At 38.5% G+C, this 13,984-nt stretch overlaps 1 protein-coding gene across 2 annotated transcripts in view; it reads left to right on the forward strand.

Moving 5' to 3' along the window:
* Positions 1-13,984, forward strand: part of LOC126169079 (tubulin polyglutamylase TTLL5) — a 246,848-nt gene that overhangs the window by 190,317 nt on the left and 42,547 nt on the right. For both annotated transcript variants that reach the window (XM_049920612.1, XM_049920613.1), the window contains exons 12-13: positions 1,185-1,347; positions 5,765-5,931. In XM_049920612.1, the coding sequence (XP_049776569.1) occupies positions 1,185-1,347; positions 5,765-5,931 (330 nt within the window). The remainder of the gene's footprint in view (positions 1-1,184; positions 1,348-5,764; positions 5,932-13,984) is intronic.

The raw sequence follows: 13,984 nt of genomic DNA on the forward strand, positions 1-13,984 counted from the left end.
TTCTACGTCATCATCTTCATCGTCACTCTCTTGATGGTTCTCTAGTTCTGCTAGAATTTCTTCAATTGTAAGTCCACGCGGCATGTTTTTATCCTGTTGGAATCGTAAAATTCAAATAGAATATGAAAAAAATTAGATATAAAGAACGTAAAATGCAATTCTTCTCTGTATAATACATGTATACAAGAATAGGGCAAATCAACAATAAATGATAGTGTAACATGCCATTGTCCCATTATTACGACACATAAAATATATCGACATTGCACTTACTTGAAAAAAAAAAATCTCAAGTATACTTAATCTTACACGGACATCCATATGTTCATATCAAACACACCCAGACAACTAAATCACAGCTCACTGTCGTCCAGGAACTACCAGCAGACATACAGTGCTGCCAAGTGCGAGAACAAAAAACCGGCAAGTTTATAATTTTCCTGACGTGGAGTACTTTGAAAAAAGTTATTATTTTACATTTACAGGTGTTATAGCAGTTAGTTGAACCTACAGGTGCAACAATAAAGGCTAAAAGCTCCATTGTTTACATAGAAATAAGTAAAATATACACGTCCCAAAAAAGGGACAGTGGCCAGTAATGGGTTAAGAGTAAATTAGAAACAATTGAAAATTAAAGATCTAAGAGCTCTGAAAATATAAAGGACAAGAAATTAAGTTCCTATCATTTCTACACTGGTAACTTGTATTTGATAAGATCCATCAGGTGTTTAAAAAAAACTAATCTGAAGATAGGTTTTCACATAGGCATGCCAACACTTTCCTTTCTTGTGTTTGTTAAATATGAGTGCTAAAAAATTATTCTACCCCTAAGATTAGAACTAGATACCTTCAGGTCAAACACAGTCACAGTATTGTGTTAACTTCGGGGATGGGTTTTAATGAACCAGATGTTTGAAGTATAATATTCATGTGGTGAATCACATGATGACTGTTTTGTATCAGAATGCAAATATTCATTTTGTGATAATATAGAGTGATTGTTTTTAATAAACTAAATTATTTTAAAAGAGGTTTCATGCTGACGTGATCCATAGCCAGCATTAAATTCAGTACCATTTACAAAGTATTATAATACATTAAAGTAATTAAATCAGTTACATTCAATAGACTGTCATAAAAGATTACTGTGTTAATTAATAATGGTTTATTGTATGATTTCATAGCCAGAATCAAGCACGCAGGATCTTCTGCCAGTACTTGCAATGTATATTACGTCGCCTAGCCAACAAAGAAGGTTTTGATACAGATGATGATAACAACAGTGAGCTTATATTGCGATTCTTACAAAGGGCTTCAAGTAATCTGCGTACACCATACTTTGTTCAGGTATTTGAGACAAATATTTGTCTTTCTTAATGTATCTTACTTTATTGCTTCATTCTGTGCTGCTTCAATATGAATTAAATAGTAACTAGGTTTTACAGGTAAGTCAGTGTTGCTGCCACATGTGATAAAAACAGTATGGTGTGGTCTCTTGGGAAAGGAAAGAGAGAAATTATGTGTAACCTCTTTTCACATACATGTAGACACACATTTTGTTGTGATGTTTCATGTCAAAGAAAATAACTTCTTGTATATTATGTAAAATATATTCCTCTTTTACCTGTGTGATGGTACACTTTGAACAGTGATACTATGAAGTATTGCATTGTGAACATCTGCCATAGTTCTTAAAATTTAATTTCTGTGATCCAGTCATATTAGTTGTTGTTCAGTTGTGCCCTAACAGGGCTACACATTTTGCATTTCATGGCAAAATAAAATTCGATGTAAACATCCGCCACTCCCAAATTATTGTTTCATTGTAAATGTGAGGGGGAAAAGTAAGTAATTTTTTCTTTTGTTTAGTTTTACATGTCATTTTACAAATTTGCAAACTGTTACTTCATAAATATGAACTGCAGTATGTGATTTTAGATATTTAATGTAAGAAAGTGTTAATTGATGCACTGAGAGCCAAAACATTATAACCACCTGCTTGATATCGTGTTGGTCTAAATTTTGAATGAATTACGCAGCGATCCTGGGTGGCATGGATTTGACAAATTCTCGGTAGGTTCCTGGAGGTATGTGGCACAAAGTTCCTTTGAACAGATCATGCAAGTCCCATAAATTACAGACTGGAGGTATGTGGATGTGGAGTTGTACCTGAAAGTGTCCCAGATATTTACAGTCAGGCTCAGATTAGGTGAATTTGCTGGCCAAGACATCAACACAAGTTAACTATCATGCTCCTCAAATCATGGTAGCGTAAGTCTGGCCTTGTGGCATGCATAGTTACTCTGCAGGAAGATGTTACCATCATCAGGTAATACATTGCACATGACTGGATGCATCTAGTCCACAATGATGTCAAGAGCTGTCATGGCACCTTCGATTACTATCACAGCTACCAAGGAAGCCCAGGTGGATGTCCTCTATAGCATAAAACAGTCCCTTCCACCCACCCCCCACCTCCCCCCTCCCACCAGCCAGTTTTCTTGATGCTGTGCATCTTTCAAGCAACCGTTTTACTAAAGGATGGCATATCCAGATATGAGCAGGTGTAACAAGGAAAGTTATGCGTCCAACCAAGTTCTAAGTTCCACCAAGATTGATTATCCTGTGCCCACTGCCATCATAAGTGATGGTGTCTTTGGGTCAACATGGTTACACAGAGGGTCGTCTTCCATGGAGGTGAACGTTCAACATTGTGTGCCCTAGAACCATTGTGCCTGCACCAGCAATGTAAAGGGTGATAATAATTAAACATTTGCTGCTTCAAAAGGCCCCTGTGGAAAACAAGTGGTCATGGGACAGTGAACCTTTTTGCAAACATTTGTAAGAAAATCAGGAGACAAATAATAAATAAGCCATTGAAAGCAGCACATTTTAATTTCCACGTGATAGGGTATCATTTGTTAACTGTGTACCATGAAAGCAGAATGCGCTCCAAGACCAAGATAAAACTTTCAAACTGGTACAGAGCAGTAGTAGTCATTAATTGTTTCTGTTCTAACTTTGTTAGGCAAGAATCAGATTTTGGTTACTTACTAGCCAAAATCCAGAGTTGCTCAGTGTGACAACCATCTGCATCCACAACATGGAACTGCACTAGACAACATTTCACACTTGCTGGCAGCACTTTTCAAACGGGGAGCCACGGGATGTTCAACTGTCACGACATAGCTCGTGCACTGCTTGAAGATCGCACATTCCATCCACCATTCTCAGCCATGACAACAGTTCACCCTCTCCTGGGAGTAATTTCCAAATCGCCAGTTAATCTGAACTTCCGAACTGTGTTCTTCAATCCCAAGTGGAAGTAAGGTCTTTCCACATTCCTTTAACGTGTTGATACTTGTGAAGAGAAGCAGCAATATTAATGTTGTTTTGATTAAACAGATCTATGAGTAAAACCTTGATCACCTTGGCCAGACCATGTTGAGTGTCTGCAACTGTAATGCGCACTGACTGTGTTTAATCCCTACATTACCATACCAGTGCTGGAGCCTAATGGCAAGTTATGACACTTAATACTACCAACAACACATCCTTCAGGGCACAGTCTGAATGTCATTCCTATACACTCGGATACTGATACAGTAAATAATTTTCATTCTACACTGGCTCAATTTTAATTATAATCTTCCTAAACTATCATCAAATCTGCCACAAATCGCTGCATGCCCTGCTTTAGAAGGGGCAATCCCCCAACCTTCATGTGGATATTCAACACCTTGTCATCCTACAACCACTTTCCTCAGTTGCTCACATCTGTAACACACGGACAGTGTGACCACCTTATTCTCAGGCACCAGGCCTTAATAACCTGCCCATTGACAAATACACTTGTGTCAGTGGATTTCCCCACTTGTGGCCTGTACCTTCGCTGGAATGATTCCCCATTTGGGGCGCATGCTGATACTAGAATAATTCCTGATTTGGGGCCTATACTATCACTAGAATGATTTCCCATTTTTGTCTGTTCTGCTTATTGACTTTCCTTACCATGTCGTGCTCGCAACACCAGCAGGCTGCATTCAGTCTCATGATGGGCTGTAGTCATAATGTTTTGGCTCATCAGTGTGTTTCAAATAACTAGATGAGCATCCAGTAGTGTGATGTTTGATACAAGGGTTACCGTATTTACTCGAATCTAAGCCGCATTTTTTTTCCGGTTTTTGTAATCCAAAAAACCGCCTGTGGCTTAGAATCGAGTGCAAAGTAACCGGAAGTTCTGTAAAATGTTGGTAGGTGCCGCCACAATTAACTTCTGCCATCGAATATATGTAGCGCTACAGAGGCATGCTTTGCAGGCACAAAAATAAATACTGGCGCCAAAACCTCTGCCTCAGTAAATAAATTAAGGGGGAGGACGAGATTTTTCTCTCCGCCCTGAATTTCGACCACTGCATTTTCATACATTATCCAACGAAATAAATACAAATTCCATATTGTTCATCTTCAAATGTAGCAGCCTTTCAATATACTATGAAAATCCGACTGGCAAGACTGTTTGGGATGTTTGTCAATATGGTCAACTCTACGTTATGAATTTTTTCCTACTTGTGACAAGAGATTGTTGCTAATAGGAACTTTTATGAATTGTGAATCACATGCAGTATTCTCTTTACCATCAGAATAATACGAATATAAACATTTTGCCATGTATTCTTTCGTGTTTGCTGCTATCTCATTTAAATCCTGTCTGCCTAATAAACTACAAAATCAAGAGTGAGACAACAGCAAACGCGGAAAAATATACATATCATGCCATGTTTATATTCGTATTATTCTTACGTCAAATAGTGATACAGTCATAAATGAAGCACGGCAACTGACTAGATTTTTAAATCTAAGATGACTCTAATTTCTGTGCAAAATGTAATGTACTAAAGAGGCATCTGCAAAGATTTTCAAACGAAGAAAAATTTTCGCTAAACTCTCCTTCACATCATCTTCTATCACACGCAGTCTATTATTTTGTTCTTGTTGATTATTATCAAAGAAAGCAGCAGTGTAAGTAACAACAAATAGCAGTCTCTTGCCATTGTTTCGCTAATGAGACGATTCCTCTTTTTTTTAATTGTAGGCGGCGGTAGCGCGCACAAAAGCAAGACATGCCGCGAGCGGCGACAGGTCATAAACACTCATTATCAAAATGTGACAAACAATGCATGACACAGTACAATAATGCATTTTCAACTTAGAGTGATGTAAACACCTATAACAAAGAGAACGGCACTTATCAGATCAAAGAAAAACAAGCAATCAATTCAAACCAGACAAAGCATGTGAAAAAGGAAGGGTACCCCTATAAATATGGACGGAGCGCCTGACGCATAGCAATGGCTGCCTGGTAAAGCTTAACTGCTAAGCTTACGACTTGAACCAAACTACTGTAGCTGTATCATCATTCATTCGACCTAAATTGTGTCTCATATTACAATGGACCAACTTTGTTTCGATTCGGAGGTGCGGCCTAAAACTTTTCTCTCCCCTTGAATTTCGAGTCTCAAATTTGAGGTGCGGGTTAGATTCGGGAATATTTTTTTTTTTTTTTTTTTTTTTTTTTTTTTTTTTTCCCCATGATTTAGAGTCTCATTTTTCAGGTGCGGCTTAGATTTGAGTAAATACAGTACTTGAGAGTGAAAAATTGGAGCTATTATGTGAAAATTAGTTTTAACAAACTATTCATCATATTTAAAAATAGTTCATAATATAATATTTCTAATCATTTGTTAAACTATTTTTGTTCCAGCCTCCAAACAGAAAACTATCTGGCAAAGACAGAGTAGCTGTAGTTGCAAAACAGTTATCAGACTTCATTTATCTGTATAGCCGTGAAACTGAGCTCTACACAGAAGCAACAGACCGTCCACACTGTATATCATCAGAATTATGCACCAGGTTTCTCATTTTTGCAAGGTGAGATGACTTGATGTAAGATGTATTGTACTGATATCACAGTGAAAATCTTTAGGAAAAAAGTACAGCCTAATCTCAACTAAATTTCGAATCAACTTAGAAATCCACATAGTTTCTCAGTTTTTATAATTTCTATCCTGTCAGAATTTACAACAGCATATTTTCTGGGATTTTGTTTCCAAGATGTCAGCTATTCCACAGGTATGTATGATGGCCACTAAAATCTACAATAACTTTTGATAGGCACACCATGTCTTTAATGTAAATGGATATAAAATCTTGTATGAAATACATAATCTAAGTAAGAAAAACTGACTGACCGCCAAATAAGTGGCTCTGAGGAATGAACATGCATATAGAAAGGAAGAGCAATGAGGAATATGCCTCTTCACTGCTCAGTTTGTCTGCCATTTAAATATTATGATATTATATCTCTTGTGTTTCTTTTAGTTAACAGTACACATCCCTTGGGTAAAATATTTACTTACATTATTTTTAGTGTTTGCACATAATTTTTCACTTTGAAAAGAGATCATGTAATTGTTCTCTTCCAGTCTTGCAAAGGACTGAGAAAATATTCAGTTAGACATAAAAGCCAAACCTAGCAAAATGACAGTCAATAAAGTGAGGTCTAAAGACAAAAAAAGATCTAGGAATAAAGGGAAATGGGTGAACATACAGGATGTTGTTCACAGTGAATCGTATTACATGATTAATGGATGCTGGTTATGTAATCAGCGCATTAGGAGAAGTATAGAGAAAAGGGAGACGCGGAGGGGGAGGGGGGGGGGATAAAAAAACATTGTGCTCAATTACACGTGAAACGACAACGGGATATGATGGCTAGAAGTGCTACACTGACGCAAGTTTGTAGGGTGAAAGATGTGATGTTTGGCGACCAGGTGGGTAAAACTGTATTTGAAACTTCAGGTGAAAGTGCGGAACTTGTTAATACCTCAAAATTATCATTTAACTGCACTGTTGTTTGAGCTTATTTGCTTCTGATAAATTGCAAAACTGTTCACAATATATCATTCATATGACAGCATTATTTTAATTTCTAAGAATTATTTTATGAAAAAAACATATTACACACTCAGAGTTTCACTTCTCATCCCCATTATCATTTGGAATGTTTTGTAGATCATCTTTCAAAGTACTGATGTAACTTTGTTTCCCCCACAATATGCTTCATTGAGAAAAAGTTTTTACAGTTTGCATAGTAACTACACATGAAACATAGACAAGTGTCTGAAAGACCACACCAAGTTCAGTGCAGTTAATTACCCATATTGCTTTTGCGAAAACTGAAAAGTATTGACCACTTTCGTCTTCAAGCTAATCCTCACTTAACAATTTACATTTATCACATTATAAAAAATTGTCATGTATTGCTTTCCCACTTATGTATATCTGTTTCTTCAGCATAAGAGTTTTATGGCTGACCAAATTATTGACACCAACACAGGATTACTTGTCAATAGTAGTCTTTCCTGAGAATGTGGACTGAGTCCCTATTTTCATTATAGTGTATCAGTGATTTTAAGTGTCCCTCCCAGCCCTCCTCCCCCAGTCCTCCAGTAGGTCTCAATTCTTGATATTATTTGGTTATAGTACAACTGCATGTAATATTCATTAAAGCTGTAATTGTGCGAATCTTTTTTTTTTTTTTTTTTTTTTTTTTTTCCTACCTGCGACTTAGCATCTCCACTTTATGATTAGTGGCAACTTTCCTTTTCTAATGTTGTTACATTCCATCCTGGATTTTCCATTGTTTGATTGTAATATTTATTATATTTTTAGTGTTGTGTTGTTGTTGTGGTCTTCAGTCCTGAGACTGGTTTGATGCAGCTCTCCATGCTACTCTATCCTGTGCAAGCTTCTTCATCTACCAGTACCTACTGCAACCTACATCCTTCTGTATCTGTTTAGTGTATTCATCTCTTGGTCTCCGTCTACGATTTTTACCATCCATGCTGCCCTCCAATACTAAATTGGTGATCCCTTGATGCCTCAGAACATGTCCTACCAACCGATCCCTTCTGGTCAAGTTGTGCCACAACCTTCTCCTCTCCCCAATCCTATTCAATACTTCCTCTTTAGTTATGTGATCTACCCATCTAACCTTCAGCATTCTTCTATAGCACCACATTTCGAAAGCTTCTATTCTCTTCTTGTCCAAACTAGTTATCGTCCATGTTTCAATTCCATACATGGCTACACTCCATACAAATACTCTCAGAAACGATTTCCTAACACTTAAATCAATACTCGATGTTAACAAATTTCTCTTCTTCAGAAACGCTTTCCTTGCCATTGCCAGTCTACATTGTATATCCTCTCTACTTCGACCATCATCAGTTATTTTGCTCCCCAAGTAGCAAAACTCCTTGACTACTTTAAGCATCTCATTTCCTAATCTAATACCCTCAGCATCACCCGACTTAATTCGACTACATTCCATTATCCTTGTTTTGCTTTTGTTGATGTTCATCTTATATCCTCCTTTGAAGACACTATCCATTCCCTTCAACTGCTCTTCCAAGTCCTTTGCTGTCTCTGAGAGAATTACAATGTCATCAGCGAACCTCAAAGCTTTTATTTCTTCTCCATGGATTTTAATACCTACTCCGAATTTTTCCTTTTGTTTCCTTTACTGCTTGCTCAATATACAGATTGAACAACATCGGGGAGAAGCAACAACCCTGTCTCACTCCCTTCCCAACCACTGCTTCCCTTTCATGCCCCTCAACTCTTACAACTGCCATCTGGTTTCTGTACAAATTGTAAATAGCTTTTCGCTCCCTGTATTTTACCCCTGCCACCTTCAGAATTTGAAAGAGAGTATTCCAGTCAACATTGTCAAAAGCTTTCTCTAAGTCTACAAATGCTAGGAACGTAGGTTTGTCTTTCCTTAATCTAGCTTCTAAGATAAGTCGTAGGGTCAGTATTGCCTCACGTGTTCCAATATTTCTACGGAATCCAAACTGATCTTCCCCAAGGTCAGCTTCTACTAGTTTTCCCATTCGTCTGCAAAGAATTCGTGTTAGTATTTTGCAGCTGTGACTTATTAAACTGATAGTTCGGTAATTTTCACATCTGTCAACACCTGCTTTCTTTGGGATTGGAATTATTATATTCTTCTTGAAGTCTGAGGGTATTTCGCCTGTTTCATACATCTTGCTCACCAGATGGTAGAGTTTTGTCAGGACTGGCTCTCCCAAGGCCGTCAGTAGTTCTAATGGAATGTTGTCTACTCCCGGAGCTTTTTTGCGACTCAGGTCTTTCAGTGCTCTGTCAAACTCTTCACGCAGTATCATATCTCCCATTTCATCTTCATCTTCATCTACATCCTCTTCCATTTCCATAATATTGTCCTCAAGAACATCGCCCTTGTATAGACCCTCTACATACTCCTTCCACCTTTCTGCTTTCCCTTCTTTGCTTAGAACTGGGTTTCCATCTGAGCTCTTTATATTCATACAAGTGGCTCTCTTTTCTCCAAAGGTCTCTTCAATTTTCCCGTAGGCAGTATCTATCTTACCCCAAGTGAGATAAGCCTCTACATCCTTACATTTGTCCTCTAGCCATCTCTGTTGAGCCATTTTGCACTTCCTGTCAATCTCATTTTTGAGACGTTTGTATTCCTTTTTGCCTGCTTCATTTACTGCATTTTTATATTTTCTCCTTTCATCAATTAAATTCAATATTTCTTCTGTTACCCAAGGATTTCTACTAGCCCTCGTCTTTTTACCTACTTGCTCCTCTGCTGCCTTCACCACTTCATCTCTCAAAGCTACCCATCCTCCTTCTACTGTATTTCTTTCCCCCATTCCTGTCTATTGTTCCCTTATGCTCTCCCTGAAACTCTCTACAACCTCTGGTTCTTTTAGTTTATCCAGGTCCCATCTCCTTAAATTCCCGCCTTTTTGCAGTTTTTTCAGTTTTAATCTGCAGTCCACATCGGCCCCTGGAAATGTCTTACAATTTAAAACCTGGTTCCTAAATCTCTGTCTTACCATTATATAATCTATCTGAAACCTGTCAGTATCTCCAGGCTTCTTCCATGTATACAATCTTCTTTTATGATTCTTGAACCAAGTGTTAGCTATGATTAGGTTGTGCTCTGTGTAAAATTCTACCAGGCGGCTTCCTCTTTCGTTTCTTACCCCCAATCCATATTCACCTACTATGTTTCCTTCTCTCCCTTTTCCTACTGACGAATTCCAGTCAACCATGACTATTAAATTTTCATCTCCCTTCACTATCTGAATAATTTCTTTTATTTCATCATACATTTCTTCAATTTCTTCATCTGTGGAGCTAGTTGGCATATAAACTTGTACTACTGTGGTAGGCGTGGGCTTCGTATCTATCTTGACCACAATAATGCATTCACTATGCTGTTTGTAGTAGCTTACCTGCATTCCTATTTTCTTATTCATTATTAAACCTACTCCTGCATTACCCTTATTTGATTTTGTGTTTATAACCCTGTAGTCACCTGACCAGAAGTCTTGTTCCTCCTGCCACCGAACTTCACTAATTCCCACAATATCTAACTTTAACCTATCCATTTCCCTTTTTAAATTTTCTAACCTACCTGCCCGATTAAGGGATCTGACATTCCACGCTCCGATCCGTAGAACGTCAGTGTTCTTTCTCCTGATAACGACGTCCTCTCGAGTAGTCCCCACCCGGAGATCCGAATGGGGGATTATTTTGCCTCCGGAATGTTTTACCCAAGAGGACGCCATCATCATTTAACCATACAGTAAAGCTGCATGCCCTCGGGAAAAATTACGGCTGTAGTTTCCCCTTGCTTTCAGCTGTTCACAGTACCAGAACAGCAAGGCCATTTTGGTTAGTGTTACAAGGCCAGATCAGTCATTCGTCCAGACTGTTGCTCCTGCAACTACTGAAAAGGCTGCTGTCCCTCTTCAGGAACCACACGTTTGTCTGGCCTCTCAACAGATACCCCTCCGCTATGGTTGCACCTACGGTACGGCTATCTGTATCGCTGAGGCACGCAAGCCTCCCCACCAACGGCAAGGTCCATGGTTCATGGGGGTAGTGTTGTATGATTGGAAATTCTCCATTTAATATGATTTTCTTGCTCTTCTATCTACACTCATGCTCATAAATTAAGGATAATGCTGATACATGATGAAACAACACTCTGGTGGGTGGTTTGCTGGTTTAAATCATCTTGGGGTATGACCATGCGGTGCATTTGACCTGCGATCATCGCAGAGTGGAGCTGACAGCAGTCCACATACGCAGAGGTGTGTTGGTGCATGTCAGAGAATGGTGCAGCGAGTAAGTGTGCAGACGTTTTCAGACGTGCTAATGGTGACAGTGTGTTGAAGATGGAACAAAGAACACATATTGCTGATGTTATGAGGGGTAGAATACTCAGGTGACTGGAGGCTGGTCAAACACAGCAGGTCGTAGCACGGGCCCTCCGTGTGCCACAAAGTGTGATCTCAAGATTATGGCAATGATTGCAGCAGACAGGAAATGTGTCGAGGCACTATAGTATGGGACGTCCACAGTATACACTACCACAAGAAGACCGATATCTCACCATCAGTGCCCGCAGACGGCCACGGAGCACTGCAGGTAGCCTTGCTCAGGACCTTACCACAGTCACTGGAACAGTTGTCTCCAGGCACACAGCCTACAAATGACTGAACAGAAATTGTTTATTTGCCCGTGAAACGTCCCCTTAGAAAAATTATAAATGACTGTGCTTAAACTGAGACACAATATTTTTAGCGCAACGCAATCTGACTTTCAATAATCCCTACAAAAGTATGGCCCTGACTAACATTAAACTATGCCTTCCACAAATCACTTACCTCACAAAAACCTTCATTACTCGAACTACTGCAATTCAGCGAGCACCACTCCTCCAGCTTAATAGTGTTCAAAAGTCATAATATATAGCAGTTCATGACATCCAGTCTTACAAATTGACTGTCTCTGATGGACACATGTCCAGATCATCCGCACTCAAAACTCCGCCATTTCTCTCCCCTCATCCACCACTGCTGTCGGCTCACCTCCAACTGTGCAACGCTACGCACTGTTAACAGCCAACTGCCGAACACTACAATAGCGAATATTACAACAATGTTGCTTAAAATCCGTCTTGATTGCAAAAAAAATTTTTTTTATTAATCATATGACCGGTTTCGGTTCATTCAGAACCATCTTCAGATCTGATATTTCAGTTACAGGAGTAACCCGTCCAAATCCAGCAACTTTCACATGCTACGTCACAAAAATTTTTTGCAATCAAGACGGATTTTAAGCAACATTATAAAATCACTGATTGCTGTTATCCCACAAGACATTATGTCTGTTTTTGCAAATATTAAAACAATGACGACCAGCCACAGACTGCAAACAGCACAGCCAGTGATTTTCATACAGAGCGCTACGTGACGTTACCAATATAGAAACCTGAACAGCCTGCTTACATAGCTCCCATGCTCCCCACAAAAAATTTTACAAATTGTTTTGGGCAGTGACCAATACAGATTTGATGAAAATTTTTCATAATTACAATAACAAAGATATCGAATGCACACACTTATTGATACACTGTTGGTCAAAAGCAAAGATTTTCTCACAGTCCATAAACACAGTCCTTATCATTCATCATAGAAAATTGCAGTGTTTTTCTCAAAGTCTGAGCAGTAAAAGAAAATGCACACGGAAGTAGTGGATTTCCATGCAGTCTTGAAGAAGTAGTGTTGTCCTTCTAACGGAAAGACAGTGCTGACTCTTGACATGCAGACAGGTAATGGTCTACAACAGAGCAAACCCACAGCAGAATCAGTCGAAGTTTTTAAGAATATTGGTAGGTAGGTCGTCACAGAGTAGACCCACTGTAGTCCTGGTAGAGATTATGGTATTGGTGGGCGACCAGAGGTGCAGACCCACTGCAGTCCTTGTAGAGATAATGGTATTGGTGGGTCATCAAAGTTGCAGACCCACTGCAGTCCTTGTAGAGACAGCCAGCAGCCATCTGTTGTGACTGTGCAGGTGCACAATCACCATCGAAGAGTCTTGCAGAGAATATAGCAAGTCCATAAACCACCACTTGTGCACTCACAAAGTGTTTGGAATTGTCCTTAGAACCAGCAATGCTGTTAATCAGTCCCTTGCTGAATTATTAACACACGTCCAAACACTAACAGTCCCAATTTGTCACATATTGTGCATATACTATGACCAACAGAAATGTGTTCAGTGAAATGAAGGCTTACAAGTTACTTAATTTGATGAACTGTTGTCAATTACAATTTTATAACATGAGAATACAATTACAAAGGTACAGAAAACATAATTAAAAAACATAAAAATTCAGATAACATTTGTAGTAATACAGGCCTTACAAAAGAATCGAAATAACATATACATCAGTGTTACAGGAATTATGACATAAGTAAATACATAAAAGGTCAGAATAACTTTCAAAACATCAACTTCACACGTCAGCATAAAGACAAAACAGAATAATGTCTAACATCTTTACAAAGTATAACATATTATAAATGCAAATAATATTTGAGGATAACAGTATTCCTCATCATAGTGAATGTAGCTGAATATTAGAAAAATTCTACAACGTAAGTCTTATCAGATAAACACACAAAGACAGGAAGAACACAAATACACAAGGGTACACAAACACATAGCGGAATAATACAAAAGGAAAGGACAGGGTTTGTTTTACTGCAGTATTTTGCAAACAAAACTTTCTTTACTTCTTGGCGATCTCCCTTTGTTCATCATTCCCAAAAAGTCTTATCTATACCTGCTTTCTTTATTCTATTCATATTTCTTGCAAAATAATTATTTCTCAGTGTACAATACTCATTTTGGCCCAAATCTTTTTCATATAACTTCTCAATGCATTCTTTCCCTATTCTCCATAGTTAGTTTCTTATACAGGGTGTTACAAAAAGGTACGGCCAAGCTTTCAGGAAACATTCCTCACACACAAAGAAAGAAAATATGTTATGTGGGTATGTGTCCGGAA

The sequence above is a fragment of the Schistocerca cancellata genome, chromosome 1 (genome assembly GCF_023864275.1).
Source record: "Schistocerca cancellata isolate TAMUIC-IGC-003103 chromosome 1, iqSchCanc2.1, whole genome shotgun sequence".
Classification (NCBI taxonomy): Eukaryota; Metazoa; Arthropoda; class Insecta; order Orthoptera; family Acrididae; genus Schistocerca; species Schistocerca cancellata.